The 27,131-nt window shown below is 35.5% G+C and overlaps 4 protein-coding genes across 5 annotated transcripts; 3 read left to right on the top strand and 1 right to left on the bottom strand.

The window, feature by feature from the left end:
• Positions 1 to 2,354: 2,354 nt before the first annotated feature.
• Positions 2,355 to 10,449, top strand: LOC125847841 (uncharacterized protein At2g33490-like). Its single transcript, XM_049527548.1, has 11 exons — positions 2,355 to 2,651; positions 2,885 to 2,957; positions 3,949 to 4,023; positions 5,056 to 5,117; positions 5,203 to 5,271; positions 7,341 to 7,369; positions 7,468 to 7,657; positions 7,760 to 7,981; positions 8,582 to 8,635; positions 8,873 to 9,863; positions 10,246 to 10,449. Exons 1-11 carry the CDS (start codon positions 2,547 to 2,549, stop codon positions 10,254 to 10,256), a joined length of 1,881 nt encoding a protein of 626 aa, XP_049383505.1. The 5' UTR covers positions 2,355 to 2,546; the 3' UTR covers positions 10,257 to 10,449.
• A 440-nt stretch (positions 10,450 to 10,889) lies between these two features.
• LOC125847848 (probable inactive shikimate kinase like 1, chloroplastic) lies at positions 10,890 to 13,261 on the top strand. 2 transcript variants are annotated; one of them, XM_049527558.1, is made up of 11 exons: positions 10,890 to 11,039; positions 11,107 to 11,144; positions 11,219 to 11,273; positions 11,394 to 11,466; positions 11,546 to 11,633; positions 11,716 to 11,798; positions 11,872 to 11,995; positions 12,145 to 12,223; positions 12,303 to 12,367; positions 12,457 to 12,555; positions 13,143 to 13,261. In XM_049527558.1, the coding sequence occupies exons 1-10, from the start codon at positions 10,931 to 10,933 to the stop codon at positions 12,523 to 12,525; spliced, it is 783 nt and encodes a 260-aa protein (XP_049383515.1). In that variant the 5' UTR covers positions 10,890 to 10,930; the 3' UTR covers positions 12,526 to 12,555; positions 13,143 to 13,261. The 2 variants fall into 2 exon arrangements, with proteins under 2 accessions (XP_049383515.1, XP_049383516.1); XM_049527559.1 differs by having other exon boundaries at positions 11,439 to 11,466.
• Positions 13,262 to 15,604: 2,343 nt separating this feature from the next.
• On the top strand, positions 15,605 to 16,189 carry LOC125847522 (zinc finger protein KNUCKLES). Its single transcript, XM_049527123.1, has one exon. It carries the CDS (start codon positions 15,605 to 15,607, stop codon positions 16,187 to 16,189), a length of 585 nt encoding a protein of 194 aa, XP_049383080.1.
• A 1,175-nt stretch (positions 16,190 to 17,364) lies between these two features.
• On the bottom strand, positions 17,365 to 26,043 carry LOC125847838 (phytyl ester synthase 2, chloroplastic-like). Its single transcript, XM_049527546.1, has 14 exons — positions 25,641 to 26,043; positions 25,386 to 25,437; positions 25,169 to 25,224; positions 24,397 to 24,555; positions 24,210 to 24,314; positions 22,863 to 22,969; positions 22,419 to 22,540; positions 22,072 to 22,180; positions 20,989 to 21,119; positions 19,984 to 20,353; positions 19,081 to 19,194; positions 18,276 to 18,361; positions 17,722 to 17,831; positions 17,365 to 17,649 (listed from the first exon to the last, which is right to left on the bottom strand). The coding sequence occupies exons 1-14, from the start codon at positions 25,993 to 25,995 to the stop codon at positions 17,459 to 17,461; spliced, it is 2,067 nt and encodes a 688-aa protein (XP_049383503.1). The 5' UTR covers positions 25,996 to 26,043; the 3' UTR covers positions 17,365 to 17,458.
• Positions 26,044 to 27,131: the final 1,088 nt, after the last annotated feature.

The raw sequence follows: 27,131 nt of genomic DNA on the forward strand, positions 1-27,131 counted from the left end.
AGCTAAAAATTGTTCAAATCGAAAATTTTCATCTACCACCATTTCTGTCGTTGGAGTTGGAGCCACTACAACATCTTGATTTGGTACATTAAGATCATGTTCATCTTCAATTATCATGTTGTGCAGTATAATACATGTAGTCATTATATCATGTAGCACTTCTTTTCTCCAATACGTGACGGTCTTGCAATAATTGAAAAACGTGATTGCAAAACTCTAAATGTACGTTCAACATCTTTTCGGAATGATTCTTGTTTCATCGCGAATTATTTATCATGTTGTGTATTGTATTTTATCTTGTATATTATTATGTTATGTATTGTATTGTTATCTTGTATTTAAATTATCATATTATGTATTTTATTTTTAAATTAAATTTTTCATCTTATCATTTTAATTTTGTGTATTCTTTATAGTGAAAATTAATAATAAAATCAAATTATATTATTGATGAAAATTAGAAAAACTTAAAATACTATTAATTCGGGATGTAAGTAGTATATATTAAATAATCTATTTTTAAAAATATTATATTACATTTAAAAAGAATTATGAATATTAGATATTTAATTAATGACATTATATGTAAAATAATATGTTAATTAGAAAGCAATAGAAATAACAATAAAATATTCAAAAAGTGAAATAGAGAGTGTGAATAGTAGTTCTCCAAATTCAGAGAACTATTATTCACCTCTCTAAATATGAAGAATAGAGAGTGATATGGAAATGGGTTGGAGTGCCCATTTTCTATTTTACTCTCCAAATATAGAGAATGGAAAATAAAATAGAGGTGGGTTGGAGATGGTCCGAGCCTGCAAATTCACTCATTCTTAAACCCACTCCACTTTCCTTTCATGTTTGGGTCTTGCGGGACTTGGACATCCATCCAAACTCTAACTATTCTTCTACGTATATTTTATCATCTCTCAATTTTACTCGTAGAATCACATCAAATATGTTATGCTCTTTGTCTCACACCATGACTTTTCTTATTTTGTCTATAAATTAATTACCACATTTATTTACTATTATCTTTGTGAATCAAGTTATATGCATATTTTGATCAACCTTTTCATGCTATATTGTGTCTATTTAGAATGATTTTTTTTTTTAATTTCCTATTTGGTGTGCAGTATCCTATTCGAGTTCGACTAATTTAAATTTGCATCGCATAAGATCCATCTGGGGAAGCACTTCCTACCATTTTTTTTCATATTCAAGGCTCGAACTCAAGATTTCTGATTAAGAAAGAGCAGCCCCATCCACACATCATTTGAATTCTTTCACTAAAAAAAAAAAAGAGAAACAATGATCTCTTCTACTACTTAATTGTTGTTAGTAAATTCAACAGTTTGAATGTGAAAATTTTGGCAAGCGAAAGTATCTACCTATTGAATTTTTTTTTTCACAAAATAGAAATGCCTAGGTAGATGAGATGAGGTTGAGAGCTAGTAGATCACTCAAGCCTCACATTATTTGCACTTAATTTTTAATCTTAATTATTTATATGTGAACCATTAAGTTATTTTTTAAATTTGAATCTTACTTATTCTAAATGATTTAGATCGATAATTTTTTTAATATTATTAAGATGTCTATAAAGATATTTTCACAAGATGATATGCAATTCATCATTCCTCCATTCATGTTTACCGTCAACTGTAATTCTATACCTATTATTATCAATTATCGCCATTCACCACATAGCTACAAATCATCATCAACTAGCTCAATCACCATAGTTAATGAGAAAATTTTAGAAATAACAAACATAATAGACATAATAAGGTTCTATAGCTATAGTTTCGATAATTGAACTCCATAACTATAGTTTTATTTTCTATGGAAGCTGCGGTTTGTATATTTCATGCGGTAGGGTAAACTATACAAAGTTGGTAATTTATTGTGAATTTCTATAAATCGTATATTAATAGTTAGGGTAAACATATACGAATTCTAAATTCATATAATTAAGAACTGAGTTATACAAAATTCTAATTTATACGGTTAGACAAATTATACAATTTAAACTATCTATACAAATAGCATAATTTGGGAAAACTATTGTTGTGAATAAAAAATAAAATCAAAATAAGAAATATAACATTTAATATGGTTTAAATGTTTGGTAATTTTTCCAATAATAAATGGGAGAGTTATTTTATTAAAGTAGAATAGGTGAAAATAGAAAGGGGAAAGTTATTAAGCTAGTGCTAGTGTGGATTAACAAAATGGGTCAAAGTAGAGACGTGTTAACGAAGAGAGGCAGTTGCCTTTCTGACTTGGGCGCATGACATTAGAATTTTCTTGGTAAAACTAATAAGCTCCTCTCTCTCTCTCCCTCCCTCCCTCCCTCCCTCTCACCCATCCCTCTTCTCGCAAAAATTACTACTTATTTCAATTCTTAATAATTTCTCCGGTCTCCGGCATACTGCACTCCCGTCTAAATTACTATAACACACAGCACACAGTGTGTGTGTGTGATTAGGTGTGAGGGAGAGATCAATAGTAAATCTGAAAAGAGGCAGTATTAGATTTAATTAATGATGAAGTCGTCTTTCGGAAAGCTCAAGAAATTTGCACTGCACAAGGACAAGAAGGATCACCAGATTTTGTTGCATTTGGATGGCCTCTCTCAGGCATCACAGGTACCCTTCACAATTAGGGTTTCCGATTCCTCTTTTCTTTGCTTTGCTTTGCTCTGCTCTTTTACCCGACCCGTATCCATTTGACCAATTGCTGCTCCCGGATTATTTCCTTCATTTCATTTCTGCTCAACTTACAAATCTCATTTATCACTCAACTCCTCTCCAAGCGCCTATTTCTTTACTTTACTTTATTTGTGTTGTAATTGAAGTTTTTTATTCTCTCCTTTTTGCAGGATATGAAAGACATGAGAGATTGTTATGACAGCTTACTATCTGCAGCAGCAGCTGCGGCTAATAGTGCCTATGGTATTACCAATGTTATTCATCTTCACTGTTACTTTGTTTTACCACAAATGTTAGATCATATATGATCCAGAAAGGAAAAATATTTACATTACTTTTGTAATGGCTTGTATGAAAGATTTATCAGTTGTTTGATAACAAGAAGCTGCCTATGGGAAAGATCACTTTATTTACATAATTTAGGAGTGTTCGTGGTTTGGTTTGGATCGGCTATTGATTAAAACCAAAACCAAACCAATCTAGTCGGTTTTTTTTTTAATTTCTAAACCAAACCAAACCAAACGAAAAGAATAACTGTCGGTTTGGATCAGCTTTTCTGGTTTGAAAGTAATAATTTTTTTTGAGGACGTATGTATTTCAATAGACACAAACACCTAGTACATGAACAATCCACAAAAAGCTATTGTCGGTTCAATTAAGCAATTAAATAATACTAGAGTTATCATTACACGAACAAAGTGATTCAATTAAGAGAAAGTGAGACTATTTTATGTGAAGTAGGGTAGGTAAAGACTAAAATGGATTTTGATGGACTTGGACTTAGGATTGTTATAGTTGGGCTAAAGTGTTGGGCTTGAGAAAATGGTAAAATTAAAGACTTAAGTTAATTAAAATTTAACAAGATATTTATATTTTATTTATGAATAATATATAAATAATTATAAAATTTATATATCCAATTTATCGGTTTGGTTTGGCTATTTTTGCGGTTGTTTTTTAGTAAAATCAAAACCAAACCAAATAGTATCGGTTTTCAAAATTTAAAACCAAACCTAACCAAATATCGATTTTTTTAATCGGATTGCGTTTCGTTTTTTTTTTTAACCACAACCATGAACAACCCTATTTACCTTGTGTAACAGGATCCAGAAATGAAATTCTTTCCCCACTTTATTTTAGCCTTTATATGGATTGCATATTTAGTTACTTCACAAAAAGAATTCCATATTTAGCTCATCAAACTGATCGTCAGTTTGCTGGTTTCCTTTTCCAGAATTTTCAGAATCCTTGATGGAAATGGGAACCTGCTTATTGGAGAAAATTGCGTTGAATGGTGATGGAGAAAATCGTAAGTGAACCAATGTTTAGTCTCCTTGTATCATTCTATAGTGATTTTCATTATTGTGTTCTGCCTGGACAATTGTCTGATACGATTTCTACTGCTTAAATAAAGTTATCAGCTTAACAAGCAGTTCCGTGCAAAGCTTATCATTAACATCTTTGTGTAATGTATACTTAGATGTTTCCAGTTCTAATTAATTCCTTAGAAGTTGGAAAAAATGATAAGGCACCAATTTTAGTTAATTCCTTGGAACTTTTCAGTTTGAAAAGAAATATTGGTTTGCCCTTTGTATTTCTGGAGGGAATGTTACACTTTTCAGGCTGTTATACCTTTGCCTTGCAGAAGCTCTATCTTTCACTGTTCAGAGCTTTTTATTTTGGGTCTCAGCAGCGGCAGAGCCAGAAAGTCATACGAGATTATAAAAAAGACTAGAATGTCATACCAAGGATTTGAATTAGAGTTCTAAGACAAGATTTGAACCATCCTTACCACTACATTAGAATCCAAATCATATATATTACCAAAAAAAATGTTTTTTTGGCTCAGCCACTGTGTCTCAGCTTGTCAACCTGTTCACAATCTCCTCATCAGTTCAAATTATATTAGGAACTGTGAGAAATGCTAATTTCCCTCTGATCGTTGTGTTCTCCGAAGCTCACCAACAGTGTAACTAATGTAGAAATGAAAAAGAATATAGTAGTACCAAATGGAAATAGAAGCACACATTCTTGTCTTAGTATTTTCCAGTGTCTGATGTAGTTAATTTATGATATATGTACTTATTGTTCTCTTCTTGAAAATCTTATTGCACGCACATAAGATCTGTTTTTTGACGATTACACATGTATAACATCTTTTCTCTATCCATTTTTTGTTTCCTTTCTGTTTGCTTAGTTTTCATTTTTTTTGGTGACTTTTTTTTGATACGTGCCTTTTGCTACTAAAAAATATATAATGTACTGTTTAAAAATGGACTTCCCTATCATTTTACATTCTGTTTTGTGATTCTTTTCTTTGTCAAATACTATCTATATGCAGGCAAAGCACTGTCGATGCTTGGAGGAGTACAATTAGAACTTCAGAAATTCGTAGACTGCTATGTCAGTGCCTGTTCTTTTTCTCATTAATAGTTGTTCTACCAAATTTAACTGAATGTGGTTATGACTTTTGCCTTCTGTATTGCAGCGTTCCCGTATCATCCTAACTATCACAAACCCATCTGAATCTCTTCTTAGTGAACTTCGGAAAGTGGAGGTTTGTTCTTTTGTGATTCTGTTATTTATCTCTAGATCCTTTTGATAAGTTTAAGTTTCCTCATCCTTTCCCCACTCTTTTCTTATTACTCTCTGCTTCAATTTGTTTGTCTTATTTTCCTTTTTAGCCCGTTTAAAAAAGGAAGTCTCTTTCCTTTTTTGACAACTCTTTAATTTCAACTTCCACATGGCATGATTAAGACCACAAGATTAAAGGACATTTTGATACATTCTACACATCTTTAATTTAAGACCACAAGATTCTGAAATTTCTTTACTTAAACTCTGTGTCAAGTCAAAATTAGACATACAAATTGAAACGGAGGGAGTAGTTGTTAACTGTTCCAGTCCTGCTATTTCTGCACTATATTTTCTTATCCACATGCACCTTTCCAGTAGTAAATTGCGATGATTTCCATTCTCTTCTTTCTCGTCTGCAGTAACCCCACTTTTAATTATAATTCGGAAACTATTTAATTATAAGTCATGCTAATTCTTTGGTCCTGACTATAGTTGTTTCTCTTTAACTGATTGAAACTTTTGAAAGTAATATTGGTTGATGATGTTTCTTTCCTTTTCATTGTTGTTATTGTCCCAAGTTGTGAGAAATTTGATGAACTTTTAATGCCTTTGACCTAGGTACAACTTAAGCTTATGCTGAGTTGTTACTCCCTTTTGCCATCTTAGTTGAAGATCTCCCATATTTAGTGCTGTAATAAAGTCTTAATTGGGTGGGGTTAGAGTTGCTAATAGATGCATCACTACTGTGGCCTCTTTGCTATTTGATAGAGTTTAAAATTATTGACAATATTTTTACACCAACAATCCCATAAATGTAGAGTGCTTGGTTGGTTGGGTTGGATTATTTCAATTAACTTATTTATTTCTTTTTCTCATTAAGTTGGTTGCTTTAATCAAAGTCGTGCTTGCCAATCCTATTGAACATCAACTTTTATAGCTAGGTATTACCTTCTTCTTTTTTTGAAACTGGTAACATTACTCTATTTATCCACATGTATACTACAACCAAAAGTGTAGTTCCCCTTCAAAAGTATTACTGTTTATCAAAAGCTCAAATCTATTTGTGTTACCTATAAACAATCTAGAACATCAAAGATGTCTTCAGTTTGAGCTAATAAACTATGTTTACACCAGAAGTAAATTAGAGCTAAACACTTCTTTTTGACATCCTGTAGACTGTTCTGCACATTTTTAAAGCTCCTATTGTTTCTCTCGTTCCAGATTGACCACCAAATGCATGCTGGGACAATCTTCCATCTCTCCTCCTTCTTTGTAACATTTCCATCCCTGATCCAGCTACTAAGTACTCCTCTAATGCATCCTGGTTTCACCCACCTGATCCCCTTCAGGCTAGTGAACATTCTCCATAGTTGTTCTGTCCATTTACAATGTAAGAAAAGATGTTTGACTGGCTCATCTTGTTCTCCACACAAGTAACACCTAGAAGCCAACTGATGGCCTCTCTTGTTCAGGTTCTCATGTGTTAGAACAACTTGTTGTTCCAAAAACCAAGTGAAGCATTTCACTTTGTAAGGTACCTTAGATTTCCATATCATCTTCCATGACCACTCTTTCTCCTGTCCCCTTGTCTTGTTAAGGGACGTAAGGCCGTATAAGTAGACTTGACTGAGAAGTCACCTTTGCTGTCTTCCTGCCATATTAGCACATCATTGTCCCAGCAAAACTTCTGTGAACATCTAAATAGCTGAGTAGTTCTGTCATATTTCCAATCTCCCAGTCATTTAGTTGTCTTCTTTGGCCAAGATTCCATCCCTCCCCAGTCCACATATTAGCTACAGTGGCCTGTTGCCATTGACATAGTGTAACTATGACAGGGTGTGCTATGACTGATTAATTGAATTAATCTAAATAACCACCCAAGTTAGATGAGCAGAAACAATTTTGTTGATCAAACCAAGCAGATCTATTAATTTGAATCAACCGCCAGACTGATGCACCTTTGGAGGCTGATTATAGAACACGTGTATGCAAGAATTTTTGCATTGTTTCCTCATTACTCAGTCGGTTGTATCCTCTTCCTTGATGCAGGAGATGAAACTGCAGTGTGATGAAAAAAGGTATCCTTCGTCATGTGTCTTTTTGACATGGTACAGAAATCCTTTTTTAAAAAATAAAATTGCAATCAAGTCTTGCTAACATCTGGCATGATCTGCAGGGAGGTGTACGAGTATATGGCAAAAAGAGGAAAGGGTGGAAAGGGTGAGAACTTTACTTCTCAGCAGTTACAGGCAGCTCGGGAGGACTATGAGGAAACGGCAAGACTTTGCATTTTTCGTGTACAATCTCTGAAGCAAGGGCAATGTCGCAGCCTTTTGACCCAGGCAGCTCGTCACCATGGAGCACAGGTGTCCTTTTGCATTTCATAACTCCATTTATTTCATTATTGGTTATCAATCTTTTTCTTGAATCGGGTACTTGTCTGCCTAATTTCTCTTTTTCTGAAACAGCTTAATTTCTTCCGCAAAGGACTTAAATCTCTTGAATCTGTTGAACCACAAATAAGGATGGTTGCTGAAAACCAACACATTGACTATCAACCTGTTGAATTGGATGATAGCGAGGATGGAGGCAAGAGCTATGAGGCCAATGATGATGGTGAATTGAGTTTTGATTATAGAAAAAATAAGCAGGAACCAAATGACTCTTTCCCATTGAGGGATTCAATGGAGGTAGGTAATCATATTGTTGTCATGCCTCTTTTTCCCTTTGTGGAAGATTGTGAGCTGCCTACTGGAGATCTTGGTTGTTAAAGCTTTTGGTAGCATGTCAATTCTTAAATGCTGTTTCCCTGCCGTTAGCTTGTAATAACCACAATGAAACTGGCTGATCACTAATATGTTTCTAGTTCACGGGCTACATCCAATTATTTTTGGCGTATGTGATGAGGTGCTAGTTTTCAAGCAGCACAAAAATAATCTTTTGGTTTTCCTATTCCCCGTCAACACATTTCTACACAAACTGATTCCAATCTCACAACTACTAAAACCAGCTATAACCATAAGCCTTCTTATTACTGCATTTGTCCTTCAGTGACATTACATCCCTTGATCAATTTCTTGTACTCATTCAATGCACATCTGAACTTGTCCGCCTCTGTGTGTATATAGAAAGAGAGACACGTGGGAAGAGAATGACAGTCATGATTTATAGTGATTGACAGTTAAGATCTATAGTTTTTTTTTTATGCATTATCAAAATCTGATCTTAGATGATGACTTGCTTAGTTTGCCAAATGTTGGATTTTGGTCTAATATGCCTGATTTTGGCAGTTTGATCCCGCTGATGCTCCAAGTACCCTAACCTCTGGGATGGAGGAAGTGGAGGTAAAGTTCTACCCCTGTGGCTGTATCTAGTATTTAGTAAACATTATGTTAGCTATATATTTTTCCCATATGGCTTGTGTAAGGACTTTCAAAGGGGGTTTATTAAGGGTTTGAGCTACTCCACACGTTGCCTTGAGATTTTCAGTTGGATGCTCAGATTTGTTGGGTCTTTTGTATGCTTCTTATTGTCAACTTGTCAGATGTTTCTTATTTAATTTGAAAGACATTTTCTTGCAGTTGGATTTTGGCAAAAACCAGGAGCAGGTTTTTACTAGACAACCGCGTGTAGTCAGTCATTCTGCTCCAATATTTGCAGAGAAATCGGATATTTCTGATAGAATAAAACAAGCACAGACATCTGCCCGGAAATTTCACACATACGTCTTACCGACTCCAGCCGATGCTAAAAGTTTGGGTTCAAGGACAAGTGTTTCCCTTCAACACTCAAGTACCATGAACACTAGTGGAGGCAGCAACAATCCGTGGCATTCTTCCCCGCTTAATATGGATAAATACTCTAAATTTGCAGATGACAACTTGTCAACAGACACTCTTGCAAAAGGCCAATCTACTGCTCAAGAGATTAAAGATCATACTTTCTCCACCCCACTACCCCCACCTCTTGCTGAGGGAACTTCTCTCCCACAAAATGATATACAGAATGGAATTGATGCCAGAAAGATAAGAAGACTTGCTTTCTCAGGTCCATTAGCAAGTAAGCCTTCATCCAGCAAGCCACTGTTATCTGCCAGTGGACCTATAGGCTTGGCCGAACGGCCTCTTCTAGAACCTGGATTGGCTTCTGGAATACCAATAATTCAGCCACCATCGACTCTAGATGTATCCTACAGTGCTTCACCTCCCCTTGTTTCTTCACCAAAAATAAGTGAGCTTCATGAGCTCCCTCGTCCCCCTGGCTTATTGGCCTCCAAGCCATCAAGTTCTACTGCATTTGGGCACTCTGCGCCCTTAGTCAACAGAAATCAAGAAACGTCACCTACTAATCAGAGCCCTGTGCTGGCATCAAATACGGGTTCTCCACTACCACTTCCTCCACTAACCATCCCTCGAAGTTTTTCTATACCTTCCAATAATCAGAGAGCAATGGCACTACATGTAGCTCAGCTACTAGAATCTCCTCAAAGAAAGGGCAAGGGTGATGTGATGTGCTCTCCTCCATTAACACCTCTCTCTCTTTCAAACGCTTCAAATTCTGGGCAAATCAGAGGTAAAACACCTTGATTAATAGTAACATGGCAACTATACTGTTTCCAGATAAGTAGCTTATTTCTTTGTCAGAGCTAGTGAAAAATTCTAAAGTGAACCTCATATCTGTGATTGATCTGCCTGAATGTTTTGAGAAGGAGAAAAAAGGGTTACAAGTTGTGTTTGAATCTTGTCTAGTCTTCTACCCTCCACCTGGTCAAATCTTCACTGGAAAAGTATGTCAGATTGGTTGTTTGTTTGGGTGCGGGATAACTGGTTGTTAAGTAATTGAAGTATTTCTATAGTAGCTAAAAATGGCTAGGAGAATGCGTTGATTTTCATGTGATTGTATAATTCATTTCCTCCCCCGTTATATTTGACTTGTTTTTTTTTGGTGGATGCAGGTAGGAGCTGATATATGTAAGCCATTGTAGACAGTGCCGTATTTTTTTCTTTTGGGTCGGGGGTGTAGAGTTTGTGTCCACAAAGCAATATTGCGGGAGTGGGATTTGTACATATGTTATTAATGTAAGGTTTTATTTGTTCGTTTTGAATGTTCTCCATGTATCTTACACAAATGTAACGGGAGCTCCCTGCCACAATTTTGATCTCGCGGTGTTCAAATCCACCCCTAGTAGCGTTTGGGGAAGCCCTTGAGAAGAAACGTCAAATTAAGAACAACGTTCTTTTATAATCTAGTCCATTCTATTATATATTAAGATAAGATTCGTGGCATGCAGCATGCATTTGGTGGATTAGTCAAGGGTATGCAAGTTTATTGTGACAACACAGTTGTGAAAGAAGTTGCAATGGTAAATAAAGAAGTTTATTTATTTATTTGTTTTGAAGATAAGAGTTAGTACTAACTTTTTGAGGAATGTGAAATGAACTAATATTTGGTCAGCAAAAAAATCTATTTTGCCCATCAAAAACAATTGAACTTGGATTAATACAAACTAGTCTACTATACTACATACAGAAAAAGAACTTGGATTAATACAAACTAGTCTACTATACGTACAGAAAAAAGAAAAGGGTATATATTTAAGACTAGTTAGCTGATAAGGGGAAGAAGAAGTGGGAAGGAAAATGAAGGTGGTCCAATTGGCTCAGCAGTTACGGCCATTGGTCGGCCATTCCCGACCTACTACTATTTGCCATCATCTCAAGCCCAGAGCACTTGCCAACAATAACCATGGTGAGTCTGTCTCTCACACACCATTATTCCGAAATTTCATAATTAACCTACGATTTCCCATTTTCAGATTCCATCACTCAATTTGATCTTTCGTTAACCCTCAAGGTAAGACTGAGCATTGGATGGATGCTTCTGTTTACGTCAAACTCTTTTTTTTTTTTAACTGACTTGTGATTCAGAGGAAAGCAGCAGAGATATCCCCAGACTTGAAAGGAACTTGTTTATTCCTTGTTGGTGGGCATAACTTTTCTCCCTTCATTCTCTATGAAAATCCACGAATTTATTATACATTCTTCATGGTTAGAATATCGCTTGTCGTCTCTCCTCACTAATTATGTTGCTTTTAATTGAAAGGAATAAACAGCTCCATCAAATCTAACTCAGCTCAACTTCTTGCAGAGGCACTGCGCTATTATTATTTTGACAGGTCGTAAGTTGCACGTTTTCTCCAAAAACCCTAAACTAACATCTCCATTAACTCATCTTATTACCTTAATCTATTGCAGTGATAGTGTTGTTGAAGAAGCTTTGGGAGGAAAGGATGCTGTCAGGTCGTTTATCAAGACAGACTTGAAGGGATTTCGAGATTCGGAGGTGGCTTCCTAATGTCCATATGCTGTCTTTTACTGCTTCTCTATGTTGAGATTTATCACCAAAACCAATTTTGCAACTGCAGACGGAGGTACTGAAGCAGTTGTCATCCATGGGTCGCCTTGTTGTTTGTGCTGGGAATGGTGCAGTTCAGTGCGCAGCTAATCTGTATGAATGCTGTTAATTATTGTCCCCCAAGAGTAAACAAGACTTGTTCTTGATCAGAACTTGACTTTTACAGGGCGCTTATGAGACACGGCATATCAATATGGATTGATGTCCCTTTGGATATGGTAGCCAAGCAGATTGTGCTGGAGAATTTTCAACTTCCTGCTGCTGAAACAATAAATGGATCATATTCCGAGGTCTCCACCTAAAAAGCTAGACAAAACATTGATATTTTGCTCATATTTAATGTTAATCATCCTTTTCTAGCTTAATGAACGCCTCTTGTTTGTGGATTTCTTCAGCCCGTTGGGCTATTATGCTGATTTTTAGCTTACCATGGTAACAGGTGTTGACTCAATTAACTGCTATTTATGAAGATAGCCGTAATGGATATGCTACAGCTGATACAACTATTGCACTACAGAGTAATTTATATTTGCTTCATACTCATTAGCACTAACATATCCTTTTGTTGTATTTTAACAGCTTATTTATTCTTTGCAGATATTGCTTCTCGGTTAGGCTATGATACATTGGATGCAGTGACCACAGAAGATATGGTTTTGGAGGTAAAAGAAAATTCTTTACAAGTGTGAGGATATATATTATTTTATTTGGTAATTGACCATGTAAGTGTTCTATATTATTGTGATTTTAGACTCTGAAGGAGGTAGAGAGATTGATGAGAGCAAAGAAGTTGATGGAAGAAGCTGCCAGGCCATTTTAGTTTCATTTACCACCAATACCAATTGTTTTGGTTAGTTCTGATTAGTATTGTTCACATGGGTGTTTGGTGATTTTCTTTTAATCTCATCCTTCTAATTAACTGGACTTTGAATCTATTTGCCATTATCCATTTAGAAAAGCTAACATTATCCCGGAGGTCTTCCTAGGTTTGCTCTTTTAGTCTTTAGATGATGGAAACTCAAGGCAATCAAGTCACATGATCCTTTCATTCATTGCATATTTTCAATTTCTACCAAGACACATTAGCTGCATCTAACATTGTGGTATCTCGAATCTAAATGTGGAAAAAAGATACATAACAGAGATTGATATGCTGAATCGTGAAGGAAGTTCCTAGGACGTATTTTTTATGAAGTCGGGATGTCTTTTTTTCAGGGGAAACAGAGAAAAATCAGCATTACTTCCAGTTAACCAAATGCAGGTGACTTGAGAATGAATTAGAAAAAGTATATTGTTGACCAAAGTAATCATATTGAGCAAGTCTTAGATGTACAATTGACTTACAAAAGAAGTCCTAGATATACAACAAATGCGGTGGTTCTTTATCAGAAAAGATCTAATGAAAGTTTTTGAAGTTATTCAAATTATTATTTGCAGAATCAACATTTATTGTTTGGAGCCATAAGTGCTGAGCTGAAGTTGGCGAATGATGGCAATACTTGATGCTCTTGCAGTTGTATGACTTCTGGTATTGTGAGAGTAATTCTTAATTGGCGTGGATATTGTGAGTATTGTAAATGTTGCACTTCTGTGCACATATATATATATATATATATCTTACTGTGGTCGGATAAAGCTTTCTTCTAATTGTTAATCTGCAAACCAAGTTACAACCACCTAATCTCTGTTCACTTAAACATCGAGCTACCCAGAAACTCCATCCTCTAAATCTTACAGGTATATCATGCAATCAGACAGAGATGGATGGGTTCCCAATAATTTTAACAGAGTACAAATATATGTGAAATTCTAGTAACCTTTCAACAAATATCAAACTTTAAACCCATGATTTCAGAAGTGCTTTGGAGAAATTTATGCAGAAATTTGTATGCTCCTAAAGTGAAATGTAAACTGCCAATATGAATGTATCTACATCCTTCTAGATGTACTTTTCTATGAGGAAAGGTCATTGGGAGATTCTTATACGACTAGCAGCAGATTTGTTTCCTTTCCTTTACTTGATATCAGTACTAGTTCTTTGATGATCCTGGAGCTTTTTGATCCTTGTACGTGTTTCTTGGTGACTTCTCCTCGAGTTGCGACTTATCTGTGAAATCCATAAAAGTGGCATGATTCCTGAAGTTGTGCAACGTGCAGGCTGATATTTGCCAGGTGATTGCTAGACGTATATAGCTTCGTTAGTGGTTACCCTTTTGGTTTTATTGGTTGATCAGGATGCGGCCAGTGTGGTAATCTTAGGAAGAGTATAAAGGCATCCATTTAAGAAATGGGTGGATCTGTGTTTTTACTTTTGGCTTGAATAGCAGTGCAAGGCTGTTTTAATGGGTTATTAATGGAAGATGTTTCATATATATATTGATGTGTGTTTTGTTAACATTATAAAAGGGAGTGGATGAAGAATGTGAGTCTAACACTAGGGAGAATCAAAATTACCTCGGCTACTGTCTGTATGGTTGTTCATCTGTCTGTATGCAGGAACTTACTTGTATACAGCAACCATACCTGTAGAGACAATTAATTTTTCTCAATAATCAAAAGAAAGTGTCAGACTCAGACTCGGAAGTAGTAAAATTTTCAACTAGGATAATTGTTTCTTTTTTTTTTGTCATTCTTAATGTTAAACATGCCTACTCCATTCCATAATTATGGGTATGTTCCATAAAAAGGAAGAGGGTAGGAGTAGGGATAATAAGTTTTGTTTATTTATCAAAAAAGTTGTAATGTAGATTTATGTCACATTGAGATGTCTTGTTAAAGTGAGAGAGAGTTTTGGGTGATGATAGATAGGATAGGGGGATCAGCTCAGCTCAGGTTATTGTGATTCTACTCACTGCTACTTACTTAGTGAGACAGACACGTGTCTAACAAACTAATTCCTCTCCACTTACCCTGCTGTCTGTCCTTTTTCTACAGATTAAATCATTTTTTTTATATATGATTAATTAATACATCACAATTCCTAGATTCTCTTTTTCATCATAGAATGTCTAGGCATATATATAAATATAAATAAAAGAAAGAGTAGTACATATATAGGTGTTAATCTCCACCACCATCTGCCTCTGGGAAATAGGCATTTTTAATGAGACTTGCCTTCTCCTTTTAATGTTTGTTTCTCTGTCAGAATTGGCTGAACCAACCAACACAAATCAATTTCTTCACATCAACTTGTCAATCACTTTTTTCCCTTTCCTTAAACAAACATATCAATCTGCTTAAAGTTAAACCACTCTCACGTACTCACCCATACCATTTTAACTTCTAACACACCCATCCCTATATCTAATCACTCTTAATTACTCACCACTCCTACTCCTATATATTCCTCTTACACCATCAAATTATCTCTCTTGCTTTTTCAAAATAATTATTTTTCATTTTACAATTTACCCTTATATATAATTGTTCTTAATTAAAACTACAAACACCTCAATATGAGGAGATGAGTAAATATTAAATGACAAGGGATTTTATACCTTTTATGTGACATAGTTAAAATTTCAAGATTCAAACTTCTAAATTGATCGTGAATTCAAACATAGAAGTTCTAAAGTTTTTTTTTAAACTTCTATGAATTTTATGATTAATATTTGTGTAGTTACTTATTATAGCATGCAGGGATATTGGAAATGATGAGAAAATAGTAAAAATGGTACACTTTAACAACTGTGTACTAACAACGGGGGTGGAGCTGAATGCATAGATAGATAGATACAAACAAATTAACTCTCTCTCTCTCTCTCTTCTGTTCTGCCATAATCTGTCCCATTATATTCCCCACTACTGATCAGTACTCTCTCCTCTCCTCTCCTCTCCTATATATACATACATACATACATTCCTTGCTTTAATTTCCTCCTCAGAAAATTAAGTCATTAATGGCGGACCACACCCACACCCACCTAGTTTATGATTTCTGGAGCCAGTCTAACTCCGTCGCCCCAGATATTAATCTTGAAGATCATCAACCACCCATGATCCCTGCAGCTAAACCAAAAGTTCCATCTTCGTCTAGAATGTTCTCTTGTCTCTATTGTTCTAGGAAGTTCTGCACTTCTCAAGCACTTGGGGGACACCAGAATGCTCACAAACGAGAAAGAGCCGCTTCTCGCCGGAATATGTTCTCCACCACCCCTACCGACTCTCATCCTAACCCTAACAATAACAATAATAATATGCTCCGATTCCATTTTCTTCAAAACAACAACAACAACAATGATCAGGATATGCCTCAACAACAGAACATCATCAATGGTAATTACCCCTACAATATGAGTAATTACTGCTGCCAGCTCCAAGCCCCTCCTTCAAACAATAACTTTAACCCTTTCTGTTCCTCCTCATCCGGTTTCTATCCTCCACCGAATCATGGATATTTTACTACTACTGGTGATGCTCCTACTCTCTCAACTCCCCCCGTTGATGAACACCAGCTGAATCTCGACCTTACCCTTCGTTTGTAAGAGGAATTGATTTTTCTTCTTCTTCTTCTTCTTTAGAATAGCGAGCAAGTGAAGGACTTACTGCATGCGTCAGATCTGAATGTATTAGTCGTCGCACCATTATATTACTAGCTAGCTACAGTCTTACCTTAATTAATCCATGTACTACTATCATTCCCTGTTTAATTAGTCCTGTTTACCTAGCTAATTAACTCATCATGTCTCCTCTATTCTCTTAATTACTCCATTTTGAAATTTCTAATCAACTGCTCAGGGGGGGAATTAAAAGCAGATTATTGGTGGCTCCCACTTATTAAATTGAATTTTATAATTGGTTAGAAAAGAGTATACATAGCTAGCTTGCTATATGAAGAAATGTGATAAAGAGTTGTGGAGAATATATATAGTTATTTATAGTTGCATGCATGCATGCATGCATGGTTGAGAAGGGAAGGGAAGGGATGTTTGTTATTGTTAGCAGCAGAGTAATTAATGCGAAAGTGATAGTAACTAGTTATGCTTTCAATTATGGAGCAGTGAAGTGAGTAAAATAAGTAAGTAACCAGGTGTCTTTATTAATTAAATTAATGCATGATCAAAGTACCTACCTCTTAATTCATTCATTCTCTGCATGCACTGGGATATTTATTCTCCTCTCCTCTCCTCTCCTCTGTCCTCTAGCCCAAACAAAGTAACCATTCTGTTGAGCTTCAAAACCAACCCCACCCCCTTCTAACAACAAAATCAAAACCATTCCTAACTTGTTCATTCTTCTGATTGCACTACTACTACTACTTGGGAAATACTCTGCAACACAATCGGAAAATCACATTATGTTGTTAACCACATCCCATCCCATCCCATCCCATATATATAGTATCAGTATGTACGTACTACCAGTTTCATTCTTCATGGCACATGTAACATTATATTGACATTAGACCCATTTCATAATTACCTTACTATACTTGGGACGGGACCACTTCTACCTAAACGTCTTTTGCTTAATCAATTTTGGTCGCTCTTTTTCCATTTATCTCTACTTATTAAGGTGATGGTATTACGCCCAACAAGTGTTTTTGGGCATTATTAAAGTAGTTGGCCTACGTCAAACATCAGCCTTTACCTTATGACTAATAGTGACTTAAGTGCGCTATACTAATGTAAAGATTGATCAACTCGCTGCAAAATGATACTCACTTTGTATAGTATTAAGTATTTTTCTTCTTCTTTTAAACAAGGAAGGTGTGCGCGCACATATATATATATAAGAAAAGAATACAATAAGTACTATAGATCAAAGGTGGGAACTTCAGAATCAAAGCCATGGCTAGCCTGGTAAGGCAGGCGGGCCATTATATTCCTATACGAATCATTCTCTCTTTTCTCCTTCAGGTAATCAATGCATCTCTCAACCTCAGACTTCACTTCCAAGTATAATTCATGTGCTTTCTCCCTGCTTTTAAGTTCCTCCTTCCTACCTGCAAAGTGCAAACAACAACTAATTAATTAAAAGCTCATCAAAAGCAGCATATAAATACTGCACGAATTACCTGCTGTTTCAATTGGCTTGCCAAAGTAGAAGTAAAAACGGCCAGGAACTTTTGGAAGAATTATTGGAAGATGTACATCTTGGTTTGAAACCTCTCCTTCAGTGTCATATCTGTGTTCACATACAAGACAGCATTCTTCTGTCAATTTAACTCTCACTCAACTAAATGGTTTGCAAAGTGAACCAAAATAAATAGGGAAAAAAAAAAAGTAACTGGAAATAAGAGACTAGTAGAATCAACTCCTATTTTGGTCTGACTGCTAATGTAAAAAATAAGTAGTCCTCCTTATGTCATAAATCATTCTGTTCAACTAACACACACATTATTATTATTATTACTCTTAGTTCTCAAAAATTCATCAAACCACTCTTCTATTAGCTAAAAATATTATTAATCTCTTATATATTATTTTCTGGAAAATAAAACATTTCCCATTTGCCGACCAAACACTGGAAAACATTTTACAGGAAAATCTTTACAGTGAAATATAACTTCCACGCCATACCAAAACACACTCTAAGTCAGATAAACTAAGGAAAGAACAAACTCAATACCTTAACTTCTCCACCTCACCAGTTAACTCCTCTATGAGAGCCTTGAGATACGGAACCTTCATCATGTCATCATAATCAAGGAGCATCTGATTGAAAGATTGATGAGTGAACAAGAGGATGAATTTGTGATACAAAAGTTGCTATTTCCAATAAGGAAATCTATCTCAATGTTAATCACAGCAGGTTTAGAATAACAGCTGGTGCATTATTGTTTAATTGTTTCTTAAGGAAAGAGCTTTGGGTAGTCAACATGAAAGCAAAATTAAAGAGCATTTTCTCCATGCTCCAAATTGAGGGGTTTGGGGGGGACGTATTAGTAGATGAAACTCTTTTTATAATCGGCAAAATATCACCAGCCAAATAATGGCTAAATTTTCTGCTTGCAGGATTTCTTTATCAGAATCTACTTTTGTTAGTTAGTACTTAGTAGACAAGTTTTAATATATCCAATTGAAAAAAAAAAATCCCCCTTTCAAACCATCTGAATTGGATAACCTCAGCACTTAAAAAAAACAAAATGATTCAGTTCAACTATTAAAACACTGTTATCGAACTGAAGCCACAAGCTGTTCCGTCCCATCACACCCGATCCATTCAGGTAAAACAATGATTTCCATCTTGTTTTCACAAGTATTCAACATTCCTTTAAGCAATTGTTTTTATATTTATTAATGTATTTATGCATTCCAAAAAAAAAAAAAAAAGACTCAACTTTTGTGGTGAAACTGATCCACCAGAATATATGTTGGTTGCATGGTCTGATTAAACACTTTCAAATACAAAATATGTTAACTCGTGAAACTACCTGGCCAATATCATCTTCTCCCACTGTACCAAAAGGTATAATTTTTGCTCCAAATCTAGCTGCCATCCTGACAAATTCAGACTGTTCTGGCCAGAACAATTTGTACTCCTCCCCCTGAATATAGAAGACCAAATTATTAGAAGAGCAGCATGCCTTTATCTTCTGCTCATTGGCTAAATAATAACCTTATTCAACATTTATAACTGCAAGGATTTCTGCTATATTGTTCCAAGTCAATCTCCCCATACTTAAGCAAACATCTTTCAGCAACTTATTTCAAATTTCAATACTTAACTTATGCCATATATAGATCTAGACTTTGTATCAAGCTTTCCTTGGATCCACAGACAACAAATACAAAGCATATTGAGAAATCAACAGGTTGTAAATTTCAATTTTGTTTCATTAACATGAGAATGACCATTTATTTCAACATTTTGTGATGGGTCTGGACATACAAAGTAAATTAGTACACATATACTTGTAATAGAGGAGAGATTCAATTTTCAAACTGCATTGTTAAATTTCCTATCATAATAAATATCTTCAGATCATGCATACGTGTATCTTTATGAACAAGATAAACTGCTCATACATATGACATTAATCAGACTAAAATTGACCCTAAGATACAAAATCAATTGATCTGGTGGACGGTGCAGTACAAATTTGTCCTTAGGTTTTAAGGAAACAAAAGGTTAGTGATCAACTCATTAATGTTTCACATGACATTATGTTTCAAGTGGAGAAGAGAAAAATCACACAAGTTAATCACAAACTTTCTAAGAAATGCAACCCTTAGATTCATAAACAAAATATAGAATTTGACTGCACTGAAGTCAGTAAATACAGAAATATTTTGAGAAGAGCATTTCTTAGCAAGATGCTTTAACTAGGTAATACCTTCCGATGAAGAGCTTCCCGCATGCCCCCAGGATACAGCAAGACATGGGATTTTGATGATAAAAGTTTATAAAAGTTAGTTGCCGACACGGGAACCGCACCCATAAATCGGTAATCATCATACATTGATAAGACAGGCATTTTTCCCTCTCTTAGTCTCTTAAACATCAATGGATGTGCTATGCCTCGCAGGACAATCTTATGTTCATTCCACAAACGGGACACCAAAGGAACTAGTTCAAGTCCAAGCATCATGTGGTAACCAACAAGTAAGACTGGTCCTTCAGAAGGAATTCCAGTCAGACCCCGAACAATATTCCCATTCTCAAGAGTTGATATCATCACAGGGTTGAAGGCAACTTCCATCCACCTGTGTTTTAATCAGTCACACAAGAAATAATGATCAAATAAACTTGGCAGTATTTGTGTTTTTATCAAATGAACTAAGTACACATAAATAGCAGATGCAGAAGAGTTGATTCACTATGCCAATAAGAGCTTCGGATTAGCTTAACCCTAGTTTAGTCCAAGGTAGCATCTTCTATAGAGAAGCAAGACCGCCAACAAATACATTGTCAGCATGGAACCTCCTTAACTAGATACCATATCTATGAACATAGACCACACTGTAAATGACCAGGAAGCAAATTATGCGTCTCTACAATCCCCTACCGACTGGTTAGTGGTTAGTTTTGAGAATATAATTAAATAATAAGAGTATGTTCTCTCTAACAGTTTAAGCTTTGAGATGAGATGGTCACACACTTCAATATGATATCAGAGCAGACAGAGTCCTGGGATCAAATCTTTACCACCACCCGTAATAAAAATGAATCTCCACGTGCTTCGGCCCATGATAAAAGAATCAGGCCCTCACTTGAGTGGGTGTATTGAGAATATAATTAAGTAATAAAAGTGTGTTCTCTCTAACAACTTAAGCTTTTAGATGAGATGGTCACACACTTCAATAGTCAGTGTGTTCCAACATAGAGCAGGACAAAATACCTGTATGGTTGATACACACTGTCAAACTCAGAAGTACTTGGTGGCACAAAATCTCTAACGAAATCAAGGTGTCTTCCACGTCGATAAAAATTGGCACCCATTATGACAGTTACCAAATTAAAGTCTGCTTCCTGCATAAAAACTTCAACTTATCATATACCCCAGAAAAGATGTTTTTGCATAAGTTTCGGTATGAATGCTTTAAAAGTTGGAGTAATATCTTTGTTGGAATACGAAGTAACCAGTTCTACGTATGCAGAACTAAGAGCATACAGGTAGGCTATTGCAGGACTACGTAACCTATTGTATACACTGCCATGGGTACTGAATCTTTCTGTAGGAAGTAAGGCATGTAATATGCCACTGTGTGACTTGTTATGGAATCATATTGACAGAGTAATTCTGTTGGAAGGCAACCCTTGCACTTATTATATTCAATCTTGTCAAAGATAAAAAGTAAGTAAAAAAATGTTATATCAAGACTGTAGCTTACCTGATATCCTAAACTACAGCAGATGATAGAAAATAAGAGCAAAAGCTATAAACTTCAGCTTGTATACAAAATGCATGGATAATTCCAAGTTGGAAGAGTGCAGTGAATATCCCAATAATCAAAAAATAAAATGAATAACAAGGACCTACATTTGCCTACGCAACTAGAAAGCACACAACTGCCAGCAAACTGAAAGTTCTATCATCTTACCTCACTATGCCCATAACAGATCCTTGTCCCATCTCCTACTTCACTTACTCCCAAGCCTATTCAGTCACTAAGGGGCGTGTTCTTTTCTCCATTTAACTAAAAGGCACTTTCTTTTTCTTGTTTTCCTTTTTTTGTCATTTAATAAACCTCAACGGGACTTCAGGCACAGAGTTCTTGAAAAAATCAATCTATATTGATGCATAGTCTAAACAAGACATTCTCTGCTTTGGTTTGTTGTTTGTTCACAAAAATTATTCTAAACAAAGAACTATTACCATTTGCATAAGCAGTTATGAATATGGTATAGAGCAAAAGTAATATGTGGAAAATTGGAAAGAGGAATTGGGTCTGAAAGGGTTTGGAAAAGAAGAAGAGCCTACCAGGAGAAGGGCATGCCCACTGTTATTAAATCTCCGGATCTCACAGTTTGGAAGCATCTTGCGAAGCTTCTCAGATTCCTCTGGGTTGGGTATCAAGTGATCTTTTCCACTGCATAGCAATATAATTCTTAGTCCCACATAGTGGCAGTTGCAAAAGCCAACCTGAATTGGATATTGCTCAAAATGTCCGGAATAAGAAAGAACACAACAATTCTAGTTTACATTAATAATATTCTCGTAAAGATGAAAAGAGAGAGAAAATCAACTATCTCCGCGGAAGGCGTAGGCAATTAAAAATCTCTATTTCATCAAATTTTACCAATGACACTGGAACTTTGAAAAATTACCTCGAGAGTACCAAAGTCTGAGCTGTGACAGCATGGAGGCGAGAACTGACAAAAGATGCGGCTGATTTGAGAATCTTCAGCCTCCAGATAAGTGTTTCTACAGGTAAAACATCAGCCAGCACCTGTGACCTTTATCATCATTTTCTTGCTCAAACTGACCACAAGAACAAACTCCAACTGAAAATATCAACTAATAATGGTTGTCTAAATTTAAAGTCTTCAAAACTATTGAAGTGTCAAAGCTAGAGTGGGAAAGGAAGATATCAACATGGATAGACATGGTGAACGAAAGGGAATCTTATCACTACTAAGAAGGTACCGTAAATAATTAATTGGTGAAAATGTCCAAATGCAACAATTCTTTTCTAGGGTGACCAAGCTTTAAGATTAAGAGGGATAACTTTCACAATTTAACCTAATGAGTTTAAGACTTTTGGACCTTACAGATAAGTAGGATGAAAATGCTACATCACCACGAAATAACTCTGCTACTGCTTGTTGCAAAGGGTGTCCGCTGCCAGGAATTGCCACTGCCACCCTTGCAGGAACCCCTAATCAATGTAATTCAATCAGTTGTAAATTTTCATCTAAAAGTTAACCAGAAAGTGAACTCAGTAAACCAATTTAAGCAAGAAGTATCCACTGAAGTTATTTAGTTCCGATCAACAACTACAACTCAATCCCAAGCAAGTTGGTCAGCTATATGAATCGTCACTCTTCATGTCACTCCATTTTGAGCACTTCACAGCCCAATATTGAGGGATTTAGAACCAATAAACATGATAAATAAAACTAAAGATGTAAATTTATTCATGCAAGCATTAAAAGAACAAGTGTGAACATATACATATACTTTATCAAGAGAAGTTTCAAGTAGTCTTAGATAGCTCAGAAGTAATCAGCACAACTATAGACTGGCTGTAACTTGGTAGGTATAGGATCCTATGTAACTACAACACTTTTGGAGGGGAACTACACTTTTGAGGTAGTATACCTGTGGATAAATATAGACTAACTGTTACTTTTATCAAAAAAAAAAAAAAAGAAGTTTCAAAGACATTTGGTAGGTGTTTTGCTAGATCTATTGCTTTTTAAAGAATTATGCATACAGCAAACAGAGCTGAATGATTTGTTCAATATTGGGATTAAGTTCTTCAAGTAATTGATTTTTCTGGCCCAGCAGTCAAACTGTTCAAGTTGAGTGAAAGTTTGTGGTGCAAGTTAGAAAAAATTAAGACCAGAATAAGTTGCTGCACACTTTGAACAGGTATGTGTTGTCCCAACAGATACACACATCTTTTGGAGAAAGATACAATGTGAAGTATGACATGTGTGATTATATATACTGACGTAGGTAGGCAAGTAAACATCTTAATTAGTGACTGGAGAGCATGTTTCCTCCTACAATTCTAGTCAACAAGATTCTCATAAAAAGATTCAGAAGAAATAATAGTCCTGAAGCTAGGATCATTCATCTACCAAACCAAACAGTTCACATTTCATCTAGCATGGTAATCAAGGAGATGCAGGAAAAGCAACTCTTTTGGGTAGAATTCAGAAAGATGAGTATGAGAATATTTTTAAAAAGTCAACCTTTGCTGGAAAAATCAGTCAAACAAACAGTTTTTATAAAAACTCAAAACAAACTTAGTTTCTGGAAACTTCAAACAAATATTACCAAAATATACAGCTAATAGTTGTTAGCAGTTATTAAAATGCTAGTTTGGCAAGACAAAATTCCATCTACTTAAACTATTATACTCATAAATCAGAGGATGAAGGTACAATAACCTGTTGTCACACTTAACAGTTTAACCATGCTTGGATGGAGTTGCTCAGGAATGACTTCGGACAACGTTATGAGATTTTCCAGCTGAGATTCACGTAGACGCGTGGCTGAGACACATCTTTGCAATAAGAAAAATGATTCAAGCAATATAAATTTATCTCGTAAAATGATAATGACATGCTTTTGAACCTGGGTTTGCCAAAATTAGTGCAAGATCAATATGAGGATTACGAGCAGCAACAGCAAGTGCAAGGCATCCCCCAAAAGATTCTCCAAGAAGATATATGGGACGTCTTGGTGCATGGTGATGCTCTGATCTAACAGTTGCTTCAACCAGGTACACCAGGTCTGAAGGAGAGTTAAGGGGAAGTATATCCCACTGTTACTTTCATTTCAAAAGATAAAAGGAGCACACACACAAGTTCAGAAAGAAAAACTGCTTGAGATGAAACAGGACAGGTTTGTCTAGTAACATTGTTCAAACTTAAAAGTGGACACAAGTTAAGTTACTCATTACAAAGAGAGGCGAAAAAGCAAAAAGCACTAGATATCAGGGCATAGACATTTCATGTTAATGTTTAAATAGTAACTGCATGGCTTTTCCAAATGCACAGCTTGCTCAGTTGGCATTCTTGTCCCATTTGTTAGGTGATTCATAACTATCTGATTTGCTGAATCTAAAGGATCTTTTTCACAAATTACATAAGATTTGTACCTGTTATGCAATACTAAGAAAGAGAATTTGACTTCAGTATATGATAATAGTAGTAATATATCCTCAAATCATCACTTCTGGATGTCCATGTGAAAACATATAATAAGACAAAATTTAGGGACAACAGCACTTGCTACCATTTCCACTCTTTAAAATATTTTTATTCAGATGCTTGGTTTCCATCTATTAAAATTCAGGCAAGCAATTTTTCCTAAGAACACAACAGGGAGATGAGCAAGGAGAGACCTGAGAATGATGTTCGATCTGTAACTGGAGTGTGGAGACACCATATATTGAAGATCCTTCACGTATGGAAAGCACCACCCAAAAAAACAAAAAAAGAAGAAGATAACAAGATATTTTAGTCTAGTACAACACAAACATCTTAAAGACAATAGTACTGCTAAAAATCAAATATTTTAAATTCCGACATTGTGCAGAAAAGTTCAATTAACAAGCTTACCTCCCAAGTCTTTTGTGATGCTTTATAAGGCCAAGTCCAACACCATCAATCCCTGCAATGTTCCGAGTAAATAAAACCTAGTTTAATTAACTTACAGATTAGCTATTTAGATCACTGTATGAACAGTTCATAAACGCTGATACAAAGAAGGTTATCTGTCTAGCGTGTGGATCTTACAGATTGTTTTTTCTGCTATATTGTCCATTCACTGAAGATATATAAAAAATGAGTAAAGTTGCTGTTCCAATGAATCACCTGGTAAGTAGAGCAATAGAGGGGAGTCTTCCATAGGAGCAGCGCAGTCCAAGGGTGAAAACCAGCGTGGTGGCCCACCGTCGGATCCGGACGCAATCATAGCCTTGCTCCATTCCATGAAATCTTTCATAATCAAAGTAGTTGTTTGCTCTAGCTCAGTGGAGTCAGTAATGGAGTTGTTGGGCATCGGTACTGTTGGCGGTTGCTGGCCGATAGAGTTAGTTGATCTCCCAGTAGTTGCAGCTGCAGATGCAATTTTGAATCTGGCGGAGGTGATGCGGAGGCATGAGTTCCGATATTGGAGAAGCGGCGAAACACCGGCCGCCGTGTAAGTGCCGGTGGAAATAGCCGCCATGGACAAAAATAAAAATGCCTTTAGCTTTTGCAGTAGGTAAGAAAGCTGTGATACTCATCTTCCTTTCACTTTTATACTCCTTTACTTTTTGTTCATAAATAAACAATCATAAAACCAAAACAATATTGACTACCCATATCCATATCAATATGTACCGACATGGATCAAATTCTGAATTTATCTTTAAAAAATCATTACTAATATACACAAATTATTATAGCATAATTTAGAACGTAATAAAAAAAAATTGAATTTTGAACTTATAAATATTAAATTCTAGCTCCCATTTTGGCCAGCCAACTTAATCACATGTTAATTGTTTATCATAGAGCCATTATTAGCTCATTCACATGTTAATTGTTAATTAATGTGGATGGTGTTATGCCATTAATATTTTAAATCAATACTAGTGATAACAAAATTTTGTAAGAACAGTAAATTTTAAAGTTTAAAGCACATAGTGAAGAGCAAAAATCAATTAACAAAAACTAATACTTCTGTAAAACATACCATAATTTGTAACAATCGTATGAAACAGAAAGGAAAGAAAATCGAGTCCACTGAATGTACAGTGTTCTCTTAAAGAAATTACTCTTCTCTAGTATTCGAGGTTTGAATTGGAATATATCCTCCCAGGATAGAATAATTTTATTCACCATTGGAATATATCCTTTCAGGATAGAGCGATTCTATTCACCATTGGAATATATTCTCTCAGGATAGAACGATTCTATTCACCAGTGTATTAATATCCAAAACAATCGTGTCAGCGAGCCACTCAACGGCAGTAAACTACACGAATAATGAATTTGTGAGTCGGGTTTCAGCTCATTATTTAAATAATTAATAACGTTTTAGCCATTTAATTAATTAAAATTTTGTCCAAAAAATAATCTCTCGATCATTTTTCAAGGCTGAGCGAACGACGATGACGGCGGCGCAAGGGGAGTCTCTCTTTCCAACCCTTTTAACAATTAATAGAAGTATTTTTCTATTTAAACACTTGAACTTTTCTTTCCACCACCAATGAGGGAGAATTGTTTTTTTTTTCTTACTAAAGCATAATAACCTTAAAAATTCCTCTTTTCATCTTCCTTTCATTTCCCATTATTCTTATTATGTACTCCATTTGTCTC

The sequence above is a fragment of the Solanum stenotomum genome, chromosome 12, assembly GCF_019186545.1.
Source record: "Solanum stenotomum isolate F172 chromosome 12, ASM1918654v1, whole genome shotgun sequence".
In the NCBI taxonomy this organism is placed as follows: domain Eukaryota; kingdom Viridiplantae; phylum Streptophyta; class Magnoliopsida; order Solanales; family Solanaceae; genus Solanum; species Solanum stenotomum.

What these genes read in the sequence shown, in the direction of transcription:
- LOC125847848 (XM_049527558.1), top strand. Translation starts at nt 10,931, where the DNA reads ATGAAGGTGGTCCAATTGGCTCAGCAGTTACGGCCATTGGTCGGCCAT. An exon ending in AACTTGTTTATTCCTTGTTG is followed by an intron (nt 11,274 to 11,393) that starts GTGGGCATAACT and finishes TTTAATTGAAAG; the next exon opens with GAATAAACAGCTCCATCAAA. An exon ending in CGCTATTATTATTTTGACAG is followed by an intron (nt 11,467 to 11,545) that starts GTCGTAAGTTGC and finishes AATCTATTGCAG; the next exon opens with TGATAGTGTTGTTGAAGAAG.
- LOC125847838 (XM_049527546.1), bottom strand. Translation starts at nt 25,995, where the DNA reads ATGGCGGCTATTTCCACCGGCACTTACACGGCGGCCGGTGTTTCGCCG. An exon ending in CATCACAAAAGACTTGGGAG is followed by an intron (nt 25,225 to 25,385) that starts GTAAGCTTGTTA and finishes CCATACGTGAAG; the next exon opens with GATCTTCAATATATGGTGTC. An exon ending in CATTTTCATCCTACTTATCT is followed by an intron (nt 22,541 to 22,862) that starts GTAAGGTCCAAA and finishes TAAAGGTCACAG; the next exon opens with GTGCTGGCTGATGTTTTACC.
- LOC125847522 (XM_049527123.1), top strand. Translation starts at nt 15,605, where the DNA reads ATGGCGGACCACACCCACACCCACCTAGTTTATGATTTCTGGAGCCAG.
- LOC125847841 (XM_049527548.1), top strand. Translation starts at nt 2,547, where the DNA reads ATGATGAAGTCGTCTTTCGGAAAGCTCAAGAAATTTGCACTGCACAAG. An exon ending in GCCTCTCTCAGGCATCACAG is followed by an intron (nt 2,652 to 2,884) that starts GTACCCTTCACA and finishes TCCTTTTTGCAG; the next exon opens with GATATGAAAGACATGAGAGA. An exon ending in GAATGGTGATGGAGAAAATC is followed by an intron (nt 4,024 to 5,055) that starts GTAAGTGAACCA and finishes ATCTATATGCAG; the next exon opens with GCAAAGCACTGTCGATGCTT.